Source organism: Hemibagrus wyckioides, linkage group LG17 (assembly GCF_019097595.1).
Source record: "Hemibagrus wyckioides isolate EC202008001 linkage group LG17, SWU_Hwy_1.0, whole genome shotgun sequence".
In the NCBI taxonomy this organism is placed as follows: domain Eukaryota; kingdom Metazoa; phylum Chordata; class Actinopteri; order Siluriformes; family Bagridae; genus Hemibagrus; species Hemibagrus wyckioides.
The window spans coordinates 6,298,313-6,324,530 of NC_080726.1; the positions used below are offsets into that span (position 1 = coordinate 6,298,313).

Genomic DNA, 26,218 nt, shown 5'->3' on the forward strand with positions numbered 1-26,218 from the left:
AGATAAATTTTTATTTGCTTTGGATTTTTTAATGATTGAATATAACAGAAATACTATAAAATTATTGGACAGTAAAGAAATTCTGAAAATATATATGTAGCTTATTTAATTACAGGGATGAATAAAATTTCCCATTATGTGACATCATAATTATACTAGCTTAGTACATGTATAAATAAGCAAACAAACAAACAAACAAACAAAAAAAAACATGTAGTTCAACATTCTAAAACTCCATTACAGAGCTATGGGTGGAATTTGAAACAAACAAAGAAACAAACAAAAAAACTAGAGGGGATTTCTAAAATGTACAGAATATTGTCAAGCTTTGTACTTTTAAAAGATTATGGGCATCTATTATTTAGATTCATAAATCTATTGTTAAATATAATGAAAAAGGATGTAAATAGAATCTTTAACATGCAGGATAGAGGACAGTTGCAGGACACAGGACACAAATACATACTAAAAGCACATTTATTAGGGTTAATCCAGGAGTCAGTACACCAGGTGGGAATTCCACAGCAGCACACTAGAGCAACCCATAAACCACCAGCCATCATGAATTCAATTCAAGCTACTGTATCTGTGGTCTAAAATCATGAAAAAGAACAAAAATTAGCGACGGGACCAGAAGCCACTGCTTAATAATACAGATTTGCACATGCAGTACTTCACAATCTCAACAGGAAAGCAAAAGGGTTTAAACACACAAATTAGACCCTTGTAGGTGAAAGTAATCAACAACCTTGTCAACAAATTAATGAAAACAGGAAACACTGACCATACACTGGAACAGATTTGTTCAACACAAAGGACGGATGGGGCCTGAATATGGTAGGCCAATGTGGATGAAATCAGGGCACATGTCACAAGTTCGCACAATACAAAAATTAATTTTGTTCAGATTATGCTTTCAGAATTCCAAAAGCCCTGAAACACAAGTTGTGGGGAAAAAGTGTCTTGTAGTTATTAAATTTGTCAAGATAAAAACTCTTAAGTCAAAATCATGAGTATATTAAAATAATGTCATTTGTTAAATCTACCAAGAATGACACACCTTTAACTGTGACTTTGTCAGCATTATAAATGTCTTCGTTTTATACACATTTAAATAAAAGTACACATTTCATAGTATCTTTTTCTAATGGCAATACAATGCTTATGAGAAACTTGAATGAGGTATCAGTAGAAAAAACAGCTTAGCTGCATGTCTTCTGGAGAATGTTTTCTCACTAATATGCTAGTTGCTTGGTAACTAGCATTGTTCAGTAAAATGATAGCTGAATTCCTGTAAAACATATTTGGTGTACATGAATATCATGTCTAGTAATACTGTGGTCTGTCCAGGACAAGTCCCATTCTTTGCTTGTGTGCTTCGTGTACATATCCATTACTGGCTTTCATTTCTTGGATCAACATATAGATCGACATCAAGCAGAACAAAGCAAAGGCACAGTATCAGCAGATCTCCAAGTGGGGATCCAAACCTCTTTTCCATCAGTTTATATTCTCACGGAATACATGTTCATCTGAAACTCATCTAAACTTAAACTTTAAGATGGAGGTCCGTGGCACAAAGTCACGTGTGCAGTATGGACGTCGTGAGTTTTCTATTTCGATGACTGAGCTGGATAAACTCTTCCGTTCCTTTCTGAGGGTGGAGTGTCTTTGCCATTGGCACAGCATCAGCTCTACTTGCTCTCGGAAGAATCTGGTAGTCAGAGTGTACAGGATAGGATTCAAGGCACTGTTGATAGGTAGGATGAAGATTACCACCCAAGATGTGATTGTTCCTTGGAGGGAAATGGAGAAAACAATGAAAATTCTGAAGAACAAAAGTGCATGTTTGACAAACTTATAAATATATCATGATATAACATAAATGTGTAGCAGTGTGAAGAAATCCAACTATGCCACTGACAAAACAGACTGATATCAGAGTTTTGTGTCTTTAGTACTTTTCACACTATGCTTAACCCCTTGTTTTCATCATTCTAAACCCTGCATTTAACCCTAGGATAAGGAACATTTCAGACTTAATTTATTAATTCAGTAATTTAAAGAAGCAGAGTTAGCACTGCTATTTACTCATCATCAAGAAATCCTGCCCTGAAGCAGAGATAGCAACACTTTTGCCAAACATTTAGATAGATAGATAGATAGATAGATAGATAGATAGATAGATAGATAGATAGATAGATAGATAGATAGATAGATAACACTGAACATAACGGAAGTGCGTGCCATAGAGAGGGGGATACCCCTGACAGGGAAAAATTAATGGATATCAACAAAGACCTGGTAATCTAGATGACAAACTTATAAAGGAAGAGAATGCTGTGAAAGATAACAATACCAGAATGGCAGACCTGAAATTTTTTTCCTGCGTTATGCGAAAGCCTAAGCATGAGACAAGCCGTTATTTAAAGTGGTCACGTGTTGTATTTATTCAGTTGAGGTTGCTGACTGTGCAAATATGCAATTTAGAAGGTTAACCCATGGTTTAGGAATGTACAGTGTGAAATGTGAGACCATGAATAACCAGGATTAACTGTTAAGCTACGGTGGCCAAGAAGTGCGAAACAAAATAACAAATCTGAAAACCAAATAACAAATCAGAATACACAATGACAAAATAACAAATGTGAAAACTAAACAACAAATCAGAAAACGCAACAACAATTCAGACAAACTGGAAAAGATAGGTATAATTTGTGAATGGAATTCTTACCGCTCAAGAAACTTAAGTCACTCAAGATACAGAGAAAGTCCAGCAGGCTGCAGCAGTAGAAAGTGGATTCATGTGTATATGAATGCTCTTATAGAATTCTATACATCCTTTAATCTGCAATAGTTTTGTCTTTGAAACATACCTTCATTCAGGTGTGTTTTTAGACATCACAAACTAATCTTTATACCAAGAATTGCTATCAGTATAAATTCAATGTTGTCTTTGTTTGCCAATGGAAATTTTAGTTATTTTCTTGATTGGTTATTCTGTTTTGTGATTGGTTATTTTGTTTTGCACTTTTTGGCCACCTTATTAACCCCTGGTAAAGTGTGAGCAGTGAAACAAGATGAACCAGGATTCCCGGAGTTTATAATAACTGAGGGAACACTTCTTGAAATATCTTCTGCTGAAAGTCTAATTCTATTAAAAAATGATAAAATATTCTTTAAAATGCATTGAAGGTATTAACTATAATCATGCCTGACATGATTATATTCATATGCGGTTTCTTTAGAGCCCTAAGAAGGAATACAATGAATAAAGGAGAAAAATTATAAATATATATGCAGTTTAGGAAAGTTTTAGAAAGCTAAAAGAGTTCCTTAGAGGCTTCTACTTCCCGGTGCCAATAGACCTTTGGTCTGTTTAGACAATTTTTTTTCATATTAAATATACTATAACTTATTATACTCTACAACATGGTGTAAATAAGGAGATAGAGAGACCACAAAATTCCTAATCTTAAAAAAATTAAGATCCAGGCTCCAGGATTCAAACTGGAATGAACTACAATTGTTTATAATATAAGGATGATTAGGAGATCTGGATTCCGGAGATCAGTTCAGTATAAACAGCAGAATTATTAACATGTTTAGTCTTAATGCCAAAAATGAATGTAATCATTTTTGAGGGGAATTATGAGCATTTCCTGCATCTACCTGGAATCTCCACCTCGAGCAGAGAGAGAATTTTGACCAGGAATATGGGGATCCAGCAGAGGGCATCAGAGAACACGATGAAAAAGAAGCGATTGGCCACAGCCACGTCCTTGTGCAGCCGGCTGCGCAGCTCCGTGGCATTAATGCCTGTCTTGTAGATGGAGTAAAACATGCTGGAGTAGGAAATGACGATGATGAGGAAGGCTACTAGGTTAAGTCCTAAACACAACAGAGCATAGAAAGGAATACACACATTTACAGTGATATATTATCAAGTTGAATTTGAGAAGTTTTCCATATTTTCAAACTCACCTAGAAATATGCCAGTAGAATATCCCTTTGCTGTAGGTTTCTCTACACGTTCAGAGTGCAGAGGGAAGCAGACGCCGTTTCGGCCATAGTAGTTCCCGAAGATCTCATCGTTAAGCAGCGGCACAGCGGCAATCAGGATTCCTATGAGCCAGATCACAGCCAAAATAATAAATGTCTGACTTTTCCCTGGCCTTAGGTGACTCAGTGGGAACACAATGACCAGAAACTTCTCCAGGGTCAAATAGGTGAGGAGCATGACCGACACCTCGGAGGACAGCATGGCAAGAAAGCCGATGGTGCGACATTCAAGGCTCTCCATCCACACATAGGCGTTCTTGTTGTATTCTCCACGGAACTTTACATCGAAGACGCCCACGAAGAAAAGGTAGACGCCCATCAGGCAATCTGCACCTGCAGGGAAGGTGTCATGGAAAGAAGAAGTAAAAGCATGATGATATAGGAAGATAGAAACTACAGTTTTGGTTGAATATAATCAAAAGTTTGTAATCTAGAAGAGGAGAGGTGACCAGGAAGAAGATTATTGTTGATTATACCTTACATATGATCTGTCATACAATGGAACTGCTTAAATCTTGAATTGGATTGGTCAGAAGCTTATGACTAACTTTTTCCAATGCACTTGTTCTAAGACTATTGGCATAAGCCAAATAAAAGAAAATTTTACTTTTTAAGTAAGAAAAATAAACCTCATCGAGTTTCATGTAAGGCATTTATGCAAAGATTCACTATGGGAAAGTCTTCAGAACAGAGCACCATAACAAGCAGTGCATTTTATCTAATTAACTTGAATAAAGAGAAGTATGGAAGAAATATGTGGCAACATTCACATAAGGATGCATCACACCACCTTGTCATTGATTATTTCTCTATAACAGCATGTCCTGTCATGTTTTATTCCTTACCTGACAAGCCGCCGATGTTAGTAATAACTCAGAGGTGGGGATGTGTTGCCAGAGACGCATCATAAGACAGGAAAATATGGAGACTTAATTAATGCCGTAGATTATTTTGTCCGCCCAAGCTATGCATTGTCCTGGGGCACTGCAAAATATTTACTCCGTGACTGATGTCTAAAGAGGCATATTTCTCCTCAGCAATTCACAGCAGAACACAAAGTTCTGCTCGTGGAGAAGAAATCACTTCAATGGGACATGGCTCAGTGCTCTCATAAACACCATAAATTGCTAATTAAACAATATGCTGCACTTACCCTTCGATATAACATCTCGACTTCTAGAGTAGGGAAGATGGTTGGACAACCTCCTACAGTACATGAGTTATCTATTTTTTTTTTTTTATGTGATTCAATATTTCAGAATTCTGTCTACTGACAAAAAAGGTTGCTGCATTTAATGGCACTGGCTTGAAAGCATTGACACCTATTTCCCAAGGGAATGAAGCCAAAAATGAGAAAATAGTGCATGATTCAGGGAGGTAATATGATGAAATCTAAGGTGTAAGAGTGGATCAGGAGAGTTGACAAGATTATACAAGATTAGAGAACTTCTGTCAAGACATGAGAACTCTCAGTGACTGCATGACAAACCTGGAGAATGTCACCTATAGAGGCATCTTGGGTTATTAAGAGAGATAGATGAACAGAGATAAAGAGAGAGAGAGAGAGAGAGAGAGAGAGAGAGAGAGAAGATACAGGGAGTGTCTGAGGGAATATCTGCTCTAGCAGGAAATTGTTTGACTCCTGTCCTCATATGTGGAATGGGAGAGAGCGTGAGCGGTACAAGGTAATTCTTTTAATGCACCATCTGCTCTGCTAAATAACCTAATCTTAATCGATATAAGGGCTACATTTTCAAAGCCATTCACAAGGCACTGGAGATGCTTAAATATTACTGAGAAAACAGCCTCCTTAGCAACATATTCATGAATGACAGGTGTTGTGAGAGGGGGGATCGTCATCGCTGAGGTTTTTCATTGCTATAAGTAAGAGTGCAGATACAAAATAGAGTCGATTTGTATGTTTAATATGTGAAACAGGCTTAAACAAGGCTGAAGTAATCAGCTCTCAAAGTGGGGATCATGATGCACAGGCAGGGGAGAAATCACAACACACAACTTTTCAAAAGTTATTATATTCATTATTGAGTTTACGGAGTTCTTAGCTAAATGTAAACTTGAATTTAATCCAAAACTAAAAACCTGAAAAAAAAAACAAAAAACCGATAAGGCTAAAAATAATTTTCAGGAATATAAAAATGCTTTGAAATGTTGAAGCCCAGAATATTGTCTCAATTGTCTCAATAACCGGAGGCTATAAATAATTTTCAAGAAATAAATAAGTCAGGAATAAAAAGTGTGACAGCTCTAATAAATAGACAAAATATTATTGTGAATTATTGGCCATAATATTGTCACATCTGCAGACTCACAGTTCAGCATTCGCCTTCAGCGATCACCTTCCCAGCAACCATCCTTCTAATTGTTTTCACTTGTGTTAAATTATGAGTGTTTGGTTTATCACTGATTATAAACACCTCTGTTTTTAGATTGTATTTTTTTTGCGAAGTATTTGTGTCCATGGCATCACCAAGCCTGACTTTTCGATCTAGAATATCCAGGTTTTTGACTTATTTTCTGTCTTTATACTTCAGTAGAAGTGAAAGTGTCTAGCCCCTATTGTCCTGTTTGTGGATCGGCGGACCTGTGTCTGCTCTCACTCAGTGTTTGCTTGAAGTTATTTTGGATATTTCACTGGAGCTGTTCCTGATTTTGTTGATCGGTTCCTAATATCTGATCCTAATATGAGCTTTCCCTTTTTCCCATCCTTGATCCAGAACAATTTGAATTTGTTGTACTGTAATACTCACAACACAAAACCTTGATGCAGATGGCATGCAGGTTGTTTTCCGCCCGGATGAGCGTGCGCATGCCAATAACGAAGAGATTCCCAAAGCAGGTGACGAAGGCCATGACCCAGACAGAGACACGGAGGACTACACTGGCAAGGAGGTCTTCGAATGATGAGAGACCGTCTGAGTTGGGCTTGCATTTCCGGACATGAGGAGCGTAGGAGCAGTACTGAAATTTCTTAAAGTATCTGTGAAAATGTTAACACAACAGTTTGTTATTATTGGTGGCCCCAAAAGGTATCTCACTATTAATACCCTTGTTTGATGGATGATTGTATGTAATGAAAATCATTGAGCTACATGTAGGAGAGGTTCTTCAGTGACTGGAACATGCGGGTCTGGATGTCTGGGATCTCCACTCCTTCCAGGCCCCTGTGGAAGTGAGAGGAATTTCATTGGTTATTATCCGTCTCTCACAGGATAAACTTCAGTGTGTTCTGGGTTGGACTGCCACAGAGGCTGGCTCTCTGTTCAATTTGTGTTCCTTTTATAAACTCACAGCCCTCGGGCTGGAACAGTACAAAATCTCATTTCAGTACACACACTCTGGCACAACATACACCCTGGACTCTGAATACAAAAATGCAGAACCAAAAAAACCCACTTTTTTGTAGTACTATAATTGAAAAAGTAAGAAGAAATAACTATTTGGTATTTAACTGCTGAATTTTATCAATTAATGTCATACAGAAGCCTTTCTATAAATTAGGACATAATGGAAAGTGCAAGGTTACCAAGGTTACTTTTTTTTTTTTACTTAAAGAAACATCTCATGTTGGGTAAAAACAAAGAGCTCTCTCAAGACCTTTGCAACCTTATTGCTGCAAAACATACTGATGGCACTGGTTACAGAAGGATTTCAAAACTTCTGAATGTTCCAGTGAGCACTTTTGGGGCTATAACTGTCTTGCTGAGAAAAATTGTGATGTGTTTAATACTTATTTTACCTGCTGTATAAATGATTATATATACAGTATATTTAATACTCCAGAATCATTCTATCACACGATTGCTATGGTCTTTATGGAATTCTATCCGTTTACATTCCGGCAGTCAAAATGTCGGCAATATTTTAGATTTTGCGACCACAGAAATGAGTGTAAACTTGAGCAAACTTTGCAATATTTGTCCTCTTACATTCACATGCATCAAACAGCTATCATAGAATGTCATGACATATGTGCTTCACTTGGTTGGAGTTTAAAAGAAGTATCATGTGCTTGCAATTTTGTTAATTCAAAGAGTTTTCCACAAAAATGCTCAACAAACTCTGTAAGATGCATCACTAATTAAAAAAAACAAAACAAAAAGCTTCAGCAAACTCAAGCATTATTGGTTGTACCAGTATGCAAAAATAAAATAAAATAAAATAAAATAAACAGTCAAATTCTATTTAAGCACATTTAAATGAATTACCACTCATTAGACTTATAGGTAGCTGAATTCTACTAAAGCAATGTCCTGCTTATTTCTAATCAATCAATATTAAGAGTGTTATACGAGGTCATATTTCTATGTCTCGTCAAAATACCCATCCTTTACTCACAGTGACTGGAGCTGCATGAGATGATCGAACTGACTCAGGTGGATGTGACTTAGTGGGTTTTGGGAAAGATTCCTAGGAACAATAGAATACACAGTAGATAATGTGGTACAAATGTAATAGAAAAACCAGCAAACATGACATGATAAATAATGTACATAATTAGATATCTAAATTACAAAAAGAAAAAGTAATAGCTCCCTTAAATATACAACAATAGCTCTTTAAGGTACATATAAATTAATGACAGTCTGCTAAAATTACAATTGCCACAGATTCAAAGCTGTCTTGAGACTGAAACATAATAAACATAGTTCAACTGTCATCTGTCTGACATCCTTTTTAGTTTATTATTTATTTGGATAAATATACCGAATATTTATCCTAATCTTATTAAAAAATATTCATCCCTTGTGTTATGTTCACTCTTTGGACCCTTTGGGATTGTCAGGGTCAAATATTTGGATTTTAAAAGCATTAAGAAATAAAAAACACATAAAAGTCCATTACACATTTTGTCTTTATCTCAATTCTAAACAATATAAATAACATTTGTATTAATATTTGCACCTACTAGATCACATTAAAAATGGTTGTGATAGTTACAACTTGTGTAACAAACTATCCTTTAATCAAGATATTAGTGGCATAAATCAAGAAATGAAACAATTTTATCATTTTGATCTGATTTAACAAATACAGGTGACGAGCAACAATAGAAGCACGAGAAACAAAAGATTACTTCAGTCACTGGTTGTGAAATTCAGCTCTGAAAAATACATCTGCGAATGATTTATTACAAATTTAAAACACTTTAAAACACTTTTAGTAAAAATATAAAATTTGACCTGAACACCACACAAGGGTTTGACATATAGCAGCTGTATTTAACCCGATTTAGTGTGTATTTAACCTGATTTTGTGTGTATTTAACCTGATTTAGTGTGTATTTAACCTGATTTTGTGTGTATTTAACCTGATTTAGTCTGTATTTAACCTGATTTAGTGTGTATTTAACCTGATTTAGTGTGTATTTAAACTGATTTAGTGTGTATTTAACCTGATATTGTGTGTATTTAACCTGATTTAGTGTGTATTTAACCTGATTTAGTGTGTATTTAACCTGATTTTGTGTGTATTTAACCTGATTTAGTGTGTATTTAACCTGATTTAGTGTGTATTTAACCTGATTTTGTGTGTATTTAACCTGATTTAGTGTGTATTTAACCTGATTTAGTCTGTATTTAACCGATTTTGTGTGTATTTATCCTGATTTTGTGTGTATTTAACCTGATTTAGTCTGTATTTAACCTGATTTTGTGTGTATTTAACCTGATTCAGTCTGTATTTAAACTGATTTAGTGTGTATTTAACCTGATTTAGTGTGTATTTAACCTGATTTAGTGTGTATTTAACCTGATTTAGTCTGTATTTAACCTGGTAATGCAAGGCTAAGAAACAGCTAAATATGTTGTTAGAATTAACTGTATATGTGCCAGAATTCTGAAGGACTAAAAGTAAGAGTATCCTTGTATGTAACTTTAAGGCTTATGAAGAAGTTGTTTATATTTGCAGTGTAGAAGTATTAAAGACGGCAAATCAGCATTTAACCATGTAATAAAGTATGATTAAGACAAACTTAGATGATAATCAAAAAACCCCCGCCAGAATTATAACCAGAATAAAAGAATGGTGAATAAATACCTGCGTCACAACCATACTGATTCAGATAATATTCAGGCATCTCCACTTTGGCAGGTTTTCAATACTTTTTGACACCTGAAACCCCGAGTCTTTGAAAGTATTGATTTGTGTTTAAAGAGATTTTCCATGATAAAGCCAACTCATCGGACCAGAGATTGCCTACAGTGCTAGAGACGTTAGATCAGAAATGGGAAAGGTTTCACAGACTTGTGTGGATTTTTCATTTTATTTTATTTACCCTCTCTGGTCTAATTAGTGAACTGACAACATTAAAGGAAAAGACGGTTTAAAGTCTAAAATAGGAGGCAGACAAATTTGCATAAGATGAAGTGCCACTATGACAATTATTTAAGTCTGATTTATAGGCATAAACCAGACACTAATTTTTAGCACCATCCAGTCACGTAAGTCGGTTATCAGACTCTTCATAAGCATTAAAATTGTTATAATTGCATCTTTCCAAATTTTACACTGCTATATATGGAATATTTAGAATATTCACCAGGCTTAGATGTTATGAAAGCTCACATATTTATATACAAATCCCTAATTCAGACGTTCCATTTGTTCCAAAAGAAAACTCACAGTATCTGTAAAGACTGCAGACCCTTGAAGATGTCCAGTGGCAGCTCTTTTATTTGGTTTCTAGAAAGATCCCTGTGTAATGCACAAAAATATCGTTATTGTTAATAAATATATGTCACATAATATAACACTCAGACATTGCGGTCACACTCACAACTCTCCCAGCACTTGGAGAGATTGAAAAGTGTTTTCCGGAAGCTTCTTGATGTGATTCGCTCGCAGTGATCTAGGAAGAAGAGCAGAGTGAAGGACTGTGAAATCACTGGTTTATTGAGAGAACACTTCATTTCATTTCCAATGGAGAAAAAGGGCAATGACACTCTGGTGTGAATGGAAACTATAAAATGAAGTAACATATATCTATAAGTAATAACCATCTGATCTAACTATTCATCCATTTTCTGTAGTGCTTATTCTACAAGGTGTTGTGGGAAGCCTGAGGACTAGGGCAACGGGCAGGACAGACACACACACACACACACACACACACACACCATGGACAATTTAGAGATAACAATCAGCCTACAATATATGGCTTGGACTGGGGGAGCCCCTCTCTCTCTCTCTCCCTCCCTTTCTTTCTCTCTCTCCCTTTCTTTCTCACTCTCTCTCTCTCTCTCTCTCTCTCTCCCTTTATTTCACTCTCTCTCCCTTTCTTTCTCCCTTCCTTCACTCCTTTTCTCCCTTCCTTCCTTTCTTCATTCCTTGTTTATTCTGACTAAAGGTTCATCCCCTGCTGTAGACTGTGATGATGAAACACCATTAAGGTCTGCTGTAGTTTACTTGAAGAGAACAGTCTAAGAGTGCAGATGAAACCAGGATCTGTGTGTTTGCACTCAATGTTTCTTCATTAGCCCGTGAATCCTTCCTTAATTAAAGGATGGAAAAAGTAATTTCTTGCCCAAACAAAGGATATGTTGAGACATGCCTTGATGGTGTCCCAGGTAATATGCCCAAAATAGCTGGTGACACAGGCTTTTATTATAAATATGGACCAGGTGTTATAGGTGCTGGACTTAATTAATCCTAATCCTAATCTGCTACACCATCAATCTCTCATTTACATAATTAAATAATGAATCAAAAGCAAGAGAACAGCTCTCTCTCTCTCTCTCTCTCTTTCATAAGACCAAAAGATTTAATGGTCGTCACTTGGGCTTCACATCAATCAGTAAGTTTACATGCAAGCAAATAATCTCATTAGAAAGTCTTCATGTTGTTGCTGTTGTTCCAGCTGCTCCCTGTTTGGGGTCGCCACAGCGGCTCATTTGGTCCACATGTATTGATTTGGCACAGGTTTTATGCCGGATGCCCTCCCTGATGCAACCCTCCCATTTTATCCAGCCACTAAAAGTTAACTCTACAGTGGCTGGGTTATCTCCCTGCCTGGGAATCGAACCCTGGCCGTGGCAATGAGAGATTTAAAAGCCTTCATGTAATGCCCCTTCAAATGATCTGACTTAGCTTGATCCCAGAGACATTTTGTTTGGATTGAAAGGACTGGAATTGATCTGAAATAATCAGAGAAATAGGAAAAAATCAGCCATGTAAATTCTTGAATCCAGGTGGTGCTGATCTGAAATAATCCAGTAAATAATAAAAACTTTTTCTTAACCGGATTCAAACAGAAATTTTGTTCGGAATATGTGGAATTCACATCTAACCACTGAAGAGTTGGCTCCCAAGCCTGGATAAAATAGGAGGGTTGCGTCATGAAGGGCATCCAGCGTAGAACCTGTGCCAAATCAAAAAATGCAGACCAAATGATCCTCGAAAAGAGAGCAACCAAAAGAATAACAACAACAACAAAATATGTAATGGACATGTGACAAATATTTAAACTGGATTGCTATTATAATAAGATCCACAATTCTGGGAAGGCTTTCCACTAGATTTTGGATTGTGGCTTTGGGGATTTATGTTCAATTCAGCTACAACAACATTAGTAAGGTTAGGGTGAGGAGGATTGGGTGAGGAGACCTGGAACACATCAGGTATAGAGTCTCTCTCTCTCTCTCTCTCTCTCTCTCTCTCTCTCTCTCTCTCTCTCTCTCTTTCTCTGTCTCCTCTCTCTCGATCTCATCCTATCTGCACTGCTCCGTGAAAAGCCCCTTAAGTCTTTTCACTTCTGTTTTTTTCTGCCCTTCCTTCATCCTTTCCATTCCTTATCTCCAGATGTCTGTTGCTTTTCTGTCTCTCATTTCCTCGTACTCACAGGACCGTGAGCTCATCACAGGACAGCAGGGTGGAGTAGTTCAGCCTCTGAATGCAGTTCCCTTCAAAGTCCCTTTAAAAGCAAGAAAATGAAATGAAGATATGTGATAAAATGCAAAAGAAACACATTGTATGTTGCATAAGAATCTCAAATCTAATGAGATTTACTTCAATTAAATAAAGGGTGTTTATAGTACACGAGATAAAAGCTGATTTGTGGGTAAACAGAGCAGTGAATTAGGAAACATCATCCCTTATATCATATCCCAATATCCCAATATATTATATCCCAAATCTCCCTGACATACCCGACACGTGAGATATGAGTCAGTGTGGGAAATTATAAGCAGTAAATGAGAACACGCTGTTCCAACATTGTTCACACATCCACATGAGGGACAAGCTTAGAGCACCATTTGTCGTTTTACTGCCTTCTTCATCCCAGTGCTTAAATGCGATATGTTTGGGGGGAAATCCATTTGGGTGTCAGGACAGCTATTTTAGTAAATGCACTTACTTAATGCACTATGAATCCAGAAAAGGTTGCACAAGAGCTCTCATTGTTTGCAAAGCAAGCTTATTTAGAGGAATCCCCGATTGCTCAGATTTAGTTAATCATGCTAATTAGACATTTGGGAGTCGCTGTTTGAAGGCAACAAGCAAACCATTCAGGAGAATTCAGCCGGCATTGGAGATTTGGTTTGAGAAAATCCTGCAGCATTCTCATTCTCTTATCTCCGTATTTGTTTTACATTTTGAAAAGGAAGGTAAAATTTTTTTTTCTTTTAATTGGATTCTTAAAATGATACCTCTAGAGGTACAGAGTATTAGCCTCTGTCATTTGCATACAATAAGTTGAGTATGATTGAAGATGAATTTTTGAAAGCAATTAACATTTATTTTCCAGCAACATCTGAAATGCTTTAAATTGCTGAAACAAAAAAATGTAATAATTTCACTCCATCGAGCATATCTTCTTAAATATTAATCATTTCCTAATGAATCTGGAATACCAATATGAGCTACAGTTTTTTTCTGTAATTTATATTATGATATATGCCCACTGTCCACTTTATTAGGAACACCTGTACACCTGCTCATTCAGGAGGAAGAAAACCAGTGGATAAATTCATGCAGATTGCAGGTCAAGCACTTTTAGTTAATTTTCACATAAAAAAAAAAAAAAAAGATCTCAGTGGCTTGGACTGTGGTGTGCTTGATACTACCAAACAGGCAGGTTTGATTATTTCAGAATCTCCTGATTTTCACACATAACAGTCTTTACACAGTGTTTACATAGGATGTTTCATGGAATGAACAAGTTTTTAGATAGATAGATAGATAGATAGATAGATAGATAGATAGATAGATAGATAGATAGATAGATAGATAGATAGATAGATAGATAGAGATTTTAAGCATACAAATAAATAAATAAATAAATATGAATTGCAAATAAAATACAAATACATACAAATAAATGATACTTATTCTACCCTATATACACCCCTACATAATATATATATATATATATATATCTATCTACTTATATACCCCTGTGTATATATATATATATATATATATATATATATATATATATATATATATATATATACAGGGGTTGGACAATGAAACTGAAACACTGGCCAATTTAGTGTTGGAGGTTTCATGGCTAAATTTGACCAGCCTGGTGGCCAATCTTCATTGATTGCACATTCCACCAGTAAGAGCAGAGTGTGAAGATTTAATTAGCAGAGTAATAGCACAGTTTTGCTTAAAATATTGCAATGCACACAACATTATGGGTGACATATCAGAGTTCAAAAGAGGGCAAATTGTTGGTGCACGTCTCGCTGGCGCATCTGTGACTAAGACAGCAAGTCTTTGTGATGTATCAAGAGCCACGGTATCCAGGGTAATGTCAGCATACCACCAAGAAGGACGAACCACATCCAACAGGAGTAACTGTGGACGCAAGAGGAAGCTGTCTGAAAGGGATGTCCGGGTGCTAACCCGGATTGTATCCAAAAAACATAAAACCACAGCTGCCCAACTCACTGCAGAATTAAATGTGCACCTCAACTCTCCTGTTTCCACCAAAACTGTCCGTCGGGAGCTCCACAGGGTCAATGTACATGGCCGGGCTGCTATAGCCAAACCTTTGGTCACTCGTGCCAATGCCAAACGTCGGTTTCAATGGTGCCAGCAGCGAAAATCTTGGGCTGTGGACAATGTGAAACATGTATTGTTCTCTGATGAGTCCGCCTTCAGTTCAATGGGCGCGTCACTGCCAAGGACTACGGAACCATTCTGGAGGACCATGTGCACCCAATGGTTCAAACATTGTATCCTGAAGGCGGTGCCATGTATCAGGATGATAATGCACCAATACCCACAGCAAGACTGGTGACAGAGTGGTTTGATGAACATGAAAGTGAAGTTGAACATCTCCCATGGCCTGCACAGTCACCAGATCTAAATATTATTGAGCCACTTTGGGGTGTTTTGGAGGAGCGAGTCAGGAAACGTTTTCCTCCACCAGCATCACGTAGTGACCTGGCCACTATTCTGCAAGAAGAATGGCTCAAAATCCCTCTGGCCACTGTGCAGGACTTGTATCTGTCATTCCCAAGATGAACTGATGCTGTATTGGCCACAAAAGGAGGCTCTACACCATACTAATGAATTATTGTGGTCTAAAACCAGGCGTTTCAGTTTCATTGTCCAACCCCTGCATATACATATATATATATATATATTATGTTTTGTTTGGCAATATTTCTTTTTATGGAATAAATTAATAATTTTTAAAATACAGTGATGGGATGGTGTGATGTGGCCCATTGTAAGTGTTTTATTGCTCTTATGCCACAACAATTTACTTAAATTATACTTAAAATACTTGAGGTGTTTTTTTAATTTAAAAATAAATAAACTATTTTGTTTTATATGTTTATAACTATGTTTTAATGTTGAGGAGCTTCTGGAAAACAAATTCCTGTAATGACATTTAGGCAGCTATGAACAGTCACTCCTTCACCAGCTTGTCAAAGACATAGTAATGAAGTTTGTCATGTTATGGAGAATTAGCAAGACTGTTACAAAGCACTGGCTCTGGAAACCTCTTCCATACTTCCAATACTGGAGTGCTGATCATACAAGTCACTGTGAATTAGATGCATTTTTTATCCATCCATCCATCCATCCATCCATTTTCTGGAGCATGTATCTACAAAGGATACACAAGGAGCTTGGAGTCAATCTCAGGGAACTCAGGGCACAAGGCAGGAGACATGTTGGATGGGGTGCCAACCCATCGCAGGGTACAGTCACTCACCACTCACAAATGTAGAGAAGCCAATCAGCCTATAAGGCAGGTCTCTGCCTATAAGGCAGGACTCGAGGAGGAGACTGGAGTAAATGTGCTAACCACTAACCAGAGATGTAGTAGCTCGGTGGTTTTGGTGTTGGCCTACTGATCTGGAAGTTGTGAGTTGGAATCCCAGGTCCACCAAGCTGCCACTGCTGGGCTCCTGAGCAAAGCCCTTAACCCTCAATTACTCAGTTGTATAAAATGAGATCAGTGTAAGTTGGTCTGAAGAAGGGTGTCTGCCAAATGCCATGAATGTAACCACCGTGTCCCTCTAGTTCTATTATATAAATGACAATGTATTAGTACAAGCCTCAGAGTAAGCCCAGGGACTGGTGTCAGAGCTGCTTTTGTAGAAAACACCTTATCAACACCTTCACATTCACCATAAAAGTTATCACAGAGCCATCACCCCTTCAGTGTATATTTGTAATCAAACCCTAGACATGACTCACAGTCTACACAGGAAATGGAGTCTCATTGATGTGTAACATCCCAGAATCAGCTGGCTTTAAAACCTGGTCCTTTCTTTTACAGCCTCCTTTTACATACATGGTATGACTGATAGAAGAGCTAAAGGGAGAGAAAGACAGTATTGCCGTTTCCTTTACATGACACATATAAATATGAGACAAACAGCTAGACTACTATTCTATGACTATTCTATTCTAATCTCCAGCAGCACTGTTTTCCAGTTCTGCACTCTGGGCCATCAGTGCACAGTTAAAGCACTCATTTAAATCAGCGAGGACTTTGCTAATGAGTTTACTCAGAAGTGTCATTGCAGAGAAAATACTCTAATGCAGTACAAGACGTGCAAGAGAACAAAACACCATAACAGGGAAACACTGGTTTAAATCTTGCCTTAGCTCCTTTTTATGCAGGCTTTGTTTCCATCTGGAGCATTATACCTGAACCCAAATCAATCATACTGTATCTGCAAAACACATGACATGTCAGCTTCAGTGCAAATCAATCAGTGCTTCACCATGCAGGACATCACTCCAACACAAAACACGCATATACATCAACTTAATATATGCTACAGAGAGAACAAGACTGAGATGCAATGACAAAAGGGAATTACATCCACAAAAAGCATCAATCCTGCTATTTTTTTTTTTTTTGATTGAATGGCCTTGATATTTAGAAAAATACAAAAGAAGTTCATCTTTGGGTAATTATGAAATGTTTGCAAATGACTCACAATGGGGTTTTTTTTTTGTTAAGTAATATAATGAAATGAACAATTACAGCAGTGTACTGAGCCTTTATGATCTTACTTACTTCCTAAATATGTATTTTAGAAAGAAAAATGAGAAGAAATAGCTTCCCTTTAGGAGCGGACAATAGTTTCATCTGGACGCAATGTGCTGGGTGAAGATGTAGAGCCAGGAAAAAAGAAAAATGACTGAAATCAGATGTCTTGGTTATGTGAACGCATACAGGCTGTAAAGCTTGTGTTATTTTTCTTTTTTAAAAAAGTACATTTGATTTCAAATTGTATTACACATTATAAAATTTTGATAAAATTATTATGTACATTAAGTATTATGAATCTAACTGTAGATCAGGTATGATTTAACACCAACTTTATTTAAGCACACACACACACACACACACACACTAAAAACAGTCAAATACAACAAATGTGATGGGTTTATATTAAAAAATAATTTTATACCATTTGTTGTTATAGATTATTTTATCACCAGCCCTCAAGTTCTCAACTTTATTGTAGACGTTTCAGATTTGTTGCTCAAGACAGACTTGAAGTCCATAATTTTGAAATAAAATTATTTTATACTGTGTATGTATTAGAGAACTAAACCAACAACAGAAGCTATTGTTTCAGCAAACACAAACTTTACTTTGGCAGTCTGTTGTTCAAACTACAATGGGGGGATTAAATTAACCATGAATCCAAAAGGTTTGAATTTTTTTCTTATTTACTGCTAAAATATAAATAAATAAAAATATTTTTTCAGAGATTTATAGTACAGTGCTGATTGGTCAGAAGATTTATTTATTTATTTATTTATTTATTTATTTATTTATTTATTTATCGATTTATTTAATTTCAGCAGATACTGAAACTTTTTTTCTATTTTATTTTATAGTAACTTACACATGGATTTTTTTTTTAACAATCTGCCGGACTAACCAGTTTACAGCTGTGTGTAAAGTAAATGTTTTCTCTGAGGAGATGTTTAGCAGCTTTTTGGAAGTAGTCTCCATCATCAGCACTTTGTTTAGCAATCAGTAAACCTGTAACTTTAAGCTTTCAGACCAGTGCTTTTTGTCTTATTGTCTTACTTCAAGAGAGAAAAAAACTGTTTATAGCTGCTAAATATGGCATAAATGGAAATAATTAACAGCTGCACAACATAAACTGATAACAAGTAAGATATGTTATAAAAAAGTAAGCATTGCCAAATGAGAGGAATAACACACTTTATGCTGTTACTGAAAAACTTCACAGTGTGAACACCAGCCACATCACACTAATTAAATGGAGAAGAAACTAAAACTACAATGAAAGAACCAATTATACGAAAGGACAAATGATAGAAGCATAGGTTGGTGCTTTGAATGAAAGGATTACAACCTTCCGTTTAACATAATTGGTATTTAGAGGAATCACGGCATGAACCCAGTGAAGCATTACAGACGTGAAACACTTAAAAAATAGAAATCATGACTGCGGATGCTGATCTGCCTTTATGTATGTGCGTGTGTATGTGTGTAATAGTTTGCCCCACACGTCTAGTGTCAAGATATTAGATAATAGCCTTTCCACCTAGCACAACCAGCCATCACTACAAATTAGAAACCTTATCAGCCAACAGAGGGAGCACTTCTGAAACTACCTGGTATAATTTGACCATCATTCTTCCAGACACTAAAAATAAAACACAGAACATCCGATGGACAGAATGATTCATTGTGTATCCGAAAGCAAGGAGAGAAAAGAACACACTTACAGCCAGTTGAGAAAGGGCATGTGTCTGCAGAGTCTGGATGAAGGAAGCCGTTCAAGCGAGGTGTTCACCAGTGACCTGCACATACCACGACCTACATCAGCTATAATTACCCAGAAACCATTTCACCCTGCTGCTGCTCCTGCAGCTTCTCCCTCTAAACACTGAGAACAAACTGAAGACTTGAAACTTCAATTTAACATGACTTGTTTTACTGAGAATAAATGAGATACATGTAATGCGGTGTTTGCTCGGATTATTGTGTAGGCAGAGTAGTTTCTACACGATAAACCAATGCTGGTCACATTAGCATATATTTCACTTAAAAACAATAGAGTTTTTAATTAGGTATTAATTAGGTATTTTAATTAGGATTTAATTAGGTACGTACAGGAAGAAGAGAGACCTCAGGCCAGTGAATGTGTTCACAGTGATGCTTTTCAGGGGATTGTCATCTAGAATTCTATAGAGAGAAAATAAAAATAGTTCATTTACCACTTACAAAGAAGTGAGAAGAAAAAATCATAAATGGTAAACGCTTTTATCGGCTTTATTGACAAGTGGCCTGGTGCTAGGCTATTTTTAAATAGAGTGCTAATGAACACTGAGGATAGTGTCAAGATGGACAAATGGAATATGTTCAGTTAATTAAAATCACTTCACTATATATAAATAAGTACAAACCTATGCATAGCATTCTTTGGTCTATGGTAAAACTGAGTTCCTGGTATATCAGAATCAGAAACAGAAAAAGTTTTATTGCCAGGTACAGCAAAGGGTCAGCAAGGAGCACTTTACAGTACTAGGAATTTGTCTTGGTGTCAGGTGCAAACCTATACACAGGTAAATAATTTAAATAAATACTGTATAAGGTGACTTGTATGGAAATTAGTGCAATAGAAAAATGTAAAAAGTGAAAGTGACTGTAACATATATACAGATGTGAGGTATGTACACAATGTAGAATAAGTATTGTGTACAAAAGTGTGAAATTGAATGAACAGTAGTGCAATTTAGAATGTGGAAGTGAGTGTCCGGGGTGGGAGGGGGTCATCTGGAGGTAAGTGGGGCACTGTTCAGCAGGCTGACTGCAATGGGGAAGAAACTGTTCTTGTGGCATGAGGTCCTGGCCCTGATGGACTGGAGTTTCTTGTCAGAGGGGAGGGAATGAAAAAGTTCGTTTCAGGGATGAGAGGGGTCGGCTGCGATTGGCTGCGATCTTGGCTGCACGTCTCTGGGTCCTGGAGAGCTACAGCTCCTGGAGAGATGGAAGACTGCAGCCTTCTTAGCAGAGTGGATGACACGCTGAAGCTTGGCCTTGTCCCTGGCTGTAGCTGCAGCAAACCAGACTGTGATGGAGGATGTGAGGATAGATTCGATGAGGGCTGTGTAGAAGTTCACCAGCATCTTCTCAGGGAGGAGGAACTTCTTCAGCTGCTGCAGGAAATACATCCTCTGCTGAGCCTTCTTAGTGAGGGAGCTGATGTTCTTCTCCCACTTGAGCTCCTGGTTGATGGTGGTGCCCAGAAAGAGGAAGGACTCAACAGATGTCACTGGAGAGTCATAAAGGAAGCCAGGGGGGAGGGGGGCTGGGTCCTTCCTAAAATCCACTATCATCTCCACTGTCTTGAGAGAGTTGAGCTCTAGGTTGTTCATGCTGCACCATGACACCAGATGATCCATCTCACCCCTGTAGGCAGACTCATCCCCATCAGAGATGAGGCCGATGAGGGTGGTGTCATCAGCAAACTTCAGGAGTTTGACAGACTGGTGACCAGATGTGCAGCCGCTGGTATACAGGGAGAATAGCAGAGGAGAAAGGACACAGCCTTGAGGGGATCCAGTGCTGATGTTCCGGCAGTCAGACACATGCTTACCCAGCTGTCTCTCTGTCAGGAAGTCCATGATCCAACTGCACATGGAGTCAGGCACATTCAGCTGGGAGAGCTTGTCTCTAAGTAGAGCTGCGACAATATATATAGGGGCTTAGCAACCAAATTTTATACCTCACAAAAAGCTTGATTAAAATACTGCTCAATTATGCCAGTCTGAACCCTACAGCTGGGATGCATGCATAAGTTCCTTCATTTGCTTACAGAACAGTGCTGACAGACAAGGACCCACTGCACACTGACGAAATAATCAACAATAATCAGTGTTCAAGATGGCGTGCACCCATATGGGGCTTTTTAATCTGTCCATTAAAAATCCTACAGGGGGTCCGTTGAGCAATGCAAATGTGTAAGGATGTCATATTTAAATGGCAGCATGAAACTGCTTGGGAAAAGGGAATTAATTCTTCAAAATTCAGGTGAAGATCACAGAGAGATCATCAACAATACCCCAGCTTACTGACTAATATAGCTTTCAGTCACAGACAGACTTATGTTCCCATAGTGAGGATTTACAATCATACAGAAATCATGTTCAGTGATATTCAGATCTCAGAAATAACTACAAACTTTATTTTCTATCTATTTAATGCAAGAGTTCTGCACACTGGGTGGAGTTTACTTGAATCTATTTAGTACACATACTCTTGCAAGGAATGGTTCTATATAGACCTTATATATCGATATGCGATATGCAGCCTAAAATGGTTCTATCGCTTGTTTTATATATATATATATATATATACATACATATATGGAACCTTGAAATTATTTATATAGGACAATATATACATATATATACAATTTTTAAAGGGTCAGTCGAAAAGAACCAAATGTAGTCTTTGAATCCAAGTTAGATGTTACTTAAACTTTAATGGTTCTTTGTCAGGTGCTATAGTTCTCTGAAGAACCTATATGGAAGGTTCCCATTACACAAAATGTTCTTTGTTGTCAAAAAAAAAGACTTTTTAGATTATAAAATTGTTCTTTATGGTATTTATACTGTGTTATATACAAATTTAGACAAGAAAATACATAAAATCCATAAAGTGTGAATTTAGTTCAACAAAAATAACAGTGCTTTATGAAAAATTTCTATACATACTGATAACAACAAAACTCCGCCCTCCCTCTTAGTGTTTCTATCATTTCGGTTTGAATGTTTTCACCAATTTAATAAACTATTTCGTCAATAAGTCCTTGATAAACACATCAAAACATCACAGCGTTATCTACATACAGTATTCGCACGGATTTCCCTTTACACATGCTTTATGAATTATAGATCCATTTAAATAACAAAGATTCATTCATAAGGGTTCTAGATTGAACCAGTTTTTTGAAAAGGGTTCTAATGGACATGTAGAAAACCCCAGGGTTATATACTGAACCCCAAGGAATGTCTTCTTATAAATAATGCACCATTATAAATGATGCACCATGATTTTTTGTTTATTTCTGCGTAGCCCCGCCCACTACCATTCCTGATTTGTATCTGTACAGAAAAAGGTATGTTCTTGCTGATCTATAATCAATAAAATTTCCTCTTTGCTTCAACAATAATCTCTACATGTATTTTTCTTTTAATTCATGTTTATATCATTTTATTAGTTTCATATATTTCATTATTCTCTTATTTTGGCCTGATTTAAAATGCAAGTCTGTTGCATTAACTTGAACCTTTAAACATGATCATCTCATTCTATGGGGACATCATAAGATTGAACTTAAACAGTTATAATCACAACACAGAGCTGAGAAGCAACAGTATTGATGACTACAATATTAGTATAATTTAAATATTTAATTACTTAATATTATTAAAAATAAATATCAATGGAACTATTGCCCTGCTAAGAGCTGCTGCAGCATAAAATGCATTGATGTTCATCTGTATACTGAAAATACAGGATAAAGTGTGGCTTTAACCTTTACGCATTTGCACATAAACTCACTGGACTCTGGTGAATATTAGGGGCACGTCCACCTGCTCTTTCATGCAATTATCAGCTAATCATTTGGCAGCCAGGCAATGCATAAAATCATGCAGATACAGGTCAAAAGCTGCAGTGAATATTAGCATCACAAAACTGGAGGGAAAATGGGATCACAGGCCTGGTGGGAACAGTGGACAGTTGCTTTAAAAGAGGCTGGTGATGATGTGCACGTGTAAAGATATTTAGACGCGGTTTAAAGCCACAGCCTCTCCTTTATCTTTAGCATACAAATGAACATCAATGCATTTAATGGCCTGCTAAGAGATCCTGGAGCATAAAATGCAGAACTCTTCTGACCTCCCTTTTACAGCTTCTCTTCAATGACCACAGAAGCAGTCGATTAGCATAGCAATTTAAAGTAATATAAACTGTAGATTATTTCGTATATATTTAAGGCTGTGGTAGTTCAGTAGTTCTGCTTTATTTCAAATCCCAGGACTGAAAGTAAGCCACTACTGAGCTTGTAAGGAACACCGTTAGCAATGAATTATTTAGCTGTATGCTTGGATTGAGTTCTACCTGTTAGTCATCTTGGATAACAGCATTCTTTTAGACCTCAAGTATATGTTTATTTCAGTATATGCAACAGCTAAAGGTTTGTGTAGGACTTAACTGTTTTTCAGTCTTATACTTACAACCAGTTGAGTTGGTGGAGATCAGCAAAGACTCCATGTTTTAATAAAGTGATGCAGTTTTGGCTTAAAGACCTGCAACAGAATTGAAATGTTAACATACAAGAGCAGTGCAATCTTTCCAAAGCACATGTTTGAGGAAGTCCACAGTTCTGTGTGGAGTAGCATTTAGTAAACACCTTTACAGATGTTCATACACTGCATGAGATCTGATGAGGGTACTGCACACACTGTACAGTATGAGCCAGATGACATGACTTCACTCAAACTAAGAGGATTTATAATATATAATAATAATGTCTGGGATGAGTTTCACACGTTCTCTCTGTGACTTTCTCCATGTGACTTTCCTGTGCCCAATTCCTCTTACCTCCTAAAAAATGGCAGTAGATGGATTCTCCCTAGGTGTAAATGGGTATGTCTATAATATTCCCAAATCCATTTAAATCAATTATTGAACATGGATGAATGTTTCGTTTAGGGTTTGTTGCACAGCTGTAAACTACTGCCTACTAGACTATTAAATCTAATTGTAGCTTGTAATAAAATGAATGCATATTTTTGAATACCTAGATATAATCGTTTTAAGAAGAAAGAGTGTGTTATTTTGTCTCTATAGCTGAGCCTTGAACAACAGAATTTCAGCTTCCAGTCTAAATCTTTGTTTTATACATACATCTAGTTATTTAACTCAAAGTGAAATATTATTATGTGTATAATTATGCTAATGAGCAGAGCTACTGAGAAAGATAAACACTTCTCCCTTCCTTATCTCTATGCATGAGCTTGAAGGTTTTTTTCCCCTGGCAACTCTGTTAAGATGATTTATTCTCATTATAGCTCCAAATTTTAGTTTTTCAGTCAGATTAAATAATTGAAATGGACAGGAAAGCAGTTGTTGGTCTCTAAGCTGTTAGGTGGCATGCAGTCAGTTAAAGGTCAATTGTAATTTCTTAAGCAATAAAATGTGGAATGAAAAATGTGGCATTTTATGGGCTCAGCAGGTGCAAAAGATTCACATTTCAGGCTTCATTGGGACAATCCACACTGAGCTTCAAATTCAGATTGAAAATGAACCCAGGTCCACCAAGCTGCCACTGCTGGGCCCCTGAGCGACGCCCTTAACCCTCAATTGTTCAGAGAAAAAATGTAAGTCGCTCTGGATAAGGGTGTCTGCCAAATGCTGTAAATGCAAATCTATATTACAACCTTGTACACAAATTAAAGCCTGGAAGTAGATTTTGATCTAAATAAACAATAAACGCATAAAAATTCTGATTTTAACATTCAAATTTCTCATTGCTTATTTAAAACCCTTCTTTAGTATGACTTAAAACAGATGGATCAATCAAACCACTCAAATAATCATATAGACGATTAGCCAAAAGAACCAAGACACAGGAATTCACTTTTAAATAAATGACATCAAACACCAACAAATTTGTCTTTACAAAACATCTTTACTGAAAATGTGACCAGTGGAATTTCCTAAACAGAAATATACTCACAGTTTCTGCAATTTGAATAATCCTTTAAAAGCTCGATCAGACACAGAGCTTATGCAGTTATCCTGAAGAAATCTGAAACACACAACAGCAAAACCCACTGATAAGAGGCTTATTTCAAAGAAAGATCTTTTGTTATTAACGTTGTTCAGGAAATCCTGCACTGGCCAAGACTTTTTAAGACTGATTAAATGCAACTGAGAACAGGACCAGTGTATGTAATGAGTAGATAAATTGAGCTTGATGAACTTGATCAATTCTTTTAATGATCTGTGAACTTGCTAAGGGTCAGTCTCCTGGATGATTTATGTAGTGCACACACACACACACACACACACACATGATAATGTGATAGAAAGGCATGTCACATTCTTTAGAATGAATTACTTTTTAACAAGCATCATGTTAGCAGAGTACAACCCAGTGACATAAATTGCTGAAATGTAACATTTCCATTTAAAATATAGTCTTTAAAATAAGTTAAAATAATTTATCACCAAAATTGGACTTTTCTGTCAGTTAATATGCTACTGATGAACAATAAAATGCAAGAGAAATGATTAAAGCAGTGAAAGCATACCCATGATTTGTCTCTTTGCACACCAGAGGCAAGGAAAGTAAAATTCCTCTCCATTATAGATAGTGAAATTTATACATTGCTCAATATTGTCTTCTTACTATTTCCTGTATTCAGTCAAATGTGTTCAGCTGAGATTTAGCCAGCAGGGCTATTGGCTGCTACTTAACATTACTAGCCTATTACTGGCCTGTTCTGAAATGTGAAACCTGCCTGTTAGTGTACAGTAAATGTATTTATTTATTAATTTTTTTATGATTACTCAGACTTTTGGAAAGTACGCTACTCAGAATTGCTATTCCATAAATAAACATCTTTGGCGTCATATGGTGCTAATTAACAATTA

At 36.7% G+C, this 26,218-nt stretch overlaps 1 protein-coding gene across 4 annotated transcripts in view; it reads right to left on the reverse strand.

Moving 5' to 3' along the window:
- Positions 1-463: 463 nt before the first annotated feature.
- rxfp2b (relaxin family peptide receptor 2b) overlaps positions 464-26,218 on the reverse strand; it is a 42,224-nt gene continuing 16,469 nt past the window's right edge. Inside the window, exons 6-19 of one of the 4 annotated variants that reach the window (XM_058412834.1) lie at positions 25,299-25,370; positions 23,794-23,865; positions 19,661-19,732; positions 19,273-19,347; positions 12,920-12,991; positions 10,859-10,930; positions 10,705-10,776; positions 8,419-8,490; positions 7,173-7,244; positions 6,831-7,060; positions 3,985-4,395; positions 3,673-3,845; positions 2,735-2,781; positions 1,661-1,796 (exon numbers count right to left, since the gene is read on the reverse strand). In XM_058412834.1, coding sequence (XP_058268817.1) covers positions 2,752-2,781; positions 3,673-3,845; positions 3,985-4,395; positions 6,831-7,060; positions 7,173-7,244; positions 8,419-8,490; positions 10,705-10,776; positions 10,859-10,930; positions 12,920-12,991; positions 19,273-19,347; positions 19,661-19,732; positions 23,794-23,865; positions 25,299-25,370 — 1,495 coding nt within the window. In that variant the 3' untranslated portion in view covers positions 1,661-1,796; positions 2,735-2,751. Of the gene's footprint in view, positions 1,797-2,734; positions 2,782-3,672; positions 3,892-3,984; positions 4,396-6,830; positions 7,061-7,172; positions 7,245-8,418; positions 8,491-10,704; positions 10,777-10,858; positions 10,931-12,919; positions 12,992-19,272; positions 19,348-19,660; positions 19,733-23,793; positions 23,866-25,298; positions 25,371-26,218 lie in introns of all 4 variants that reach the window. The other 3 variants (XM_058412833.1, XM_058412832.1, XM_058412835.1) reach the window with 3 other exon arrangements.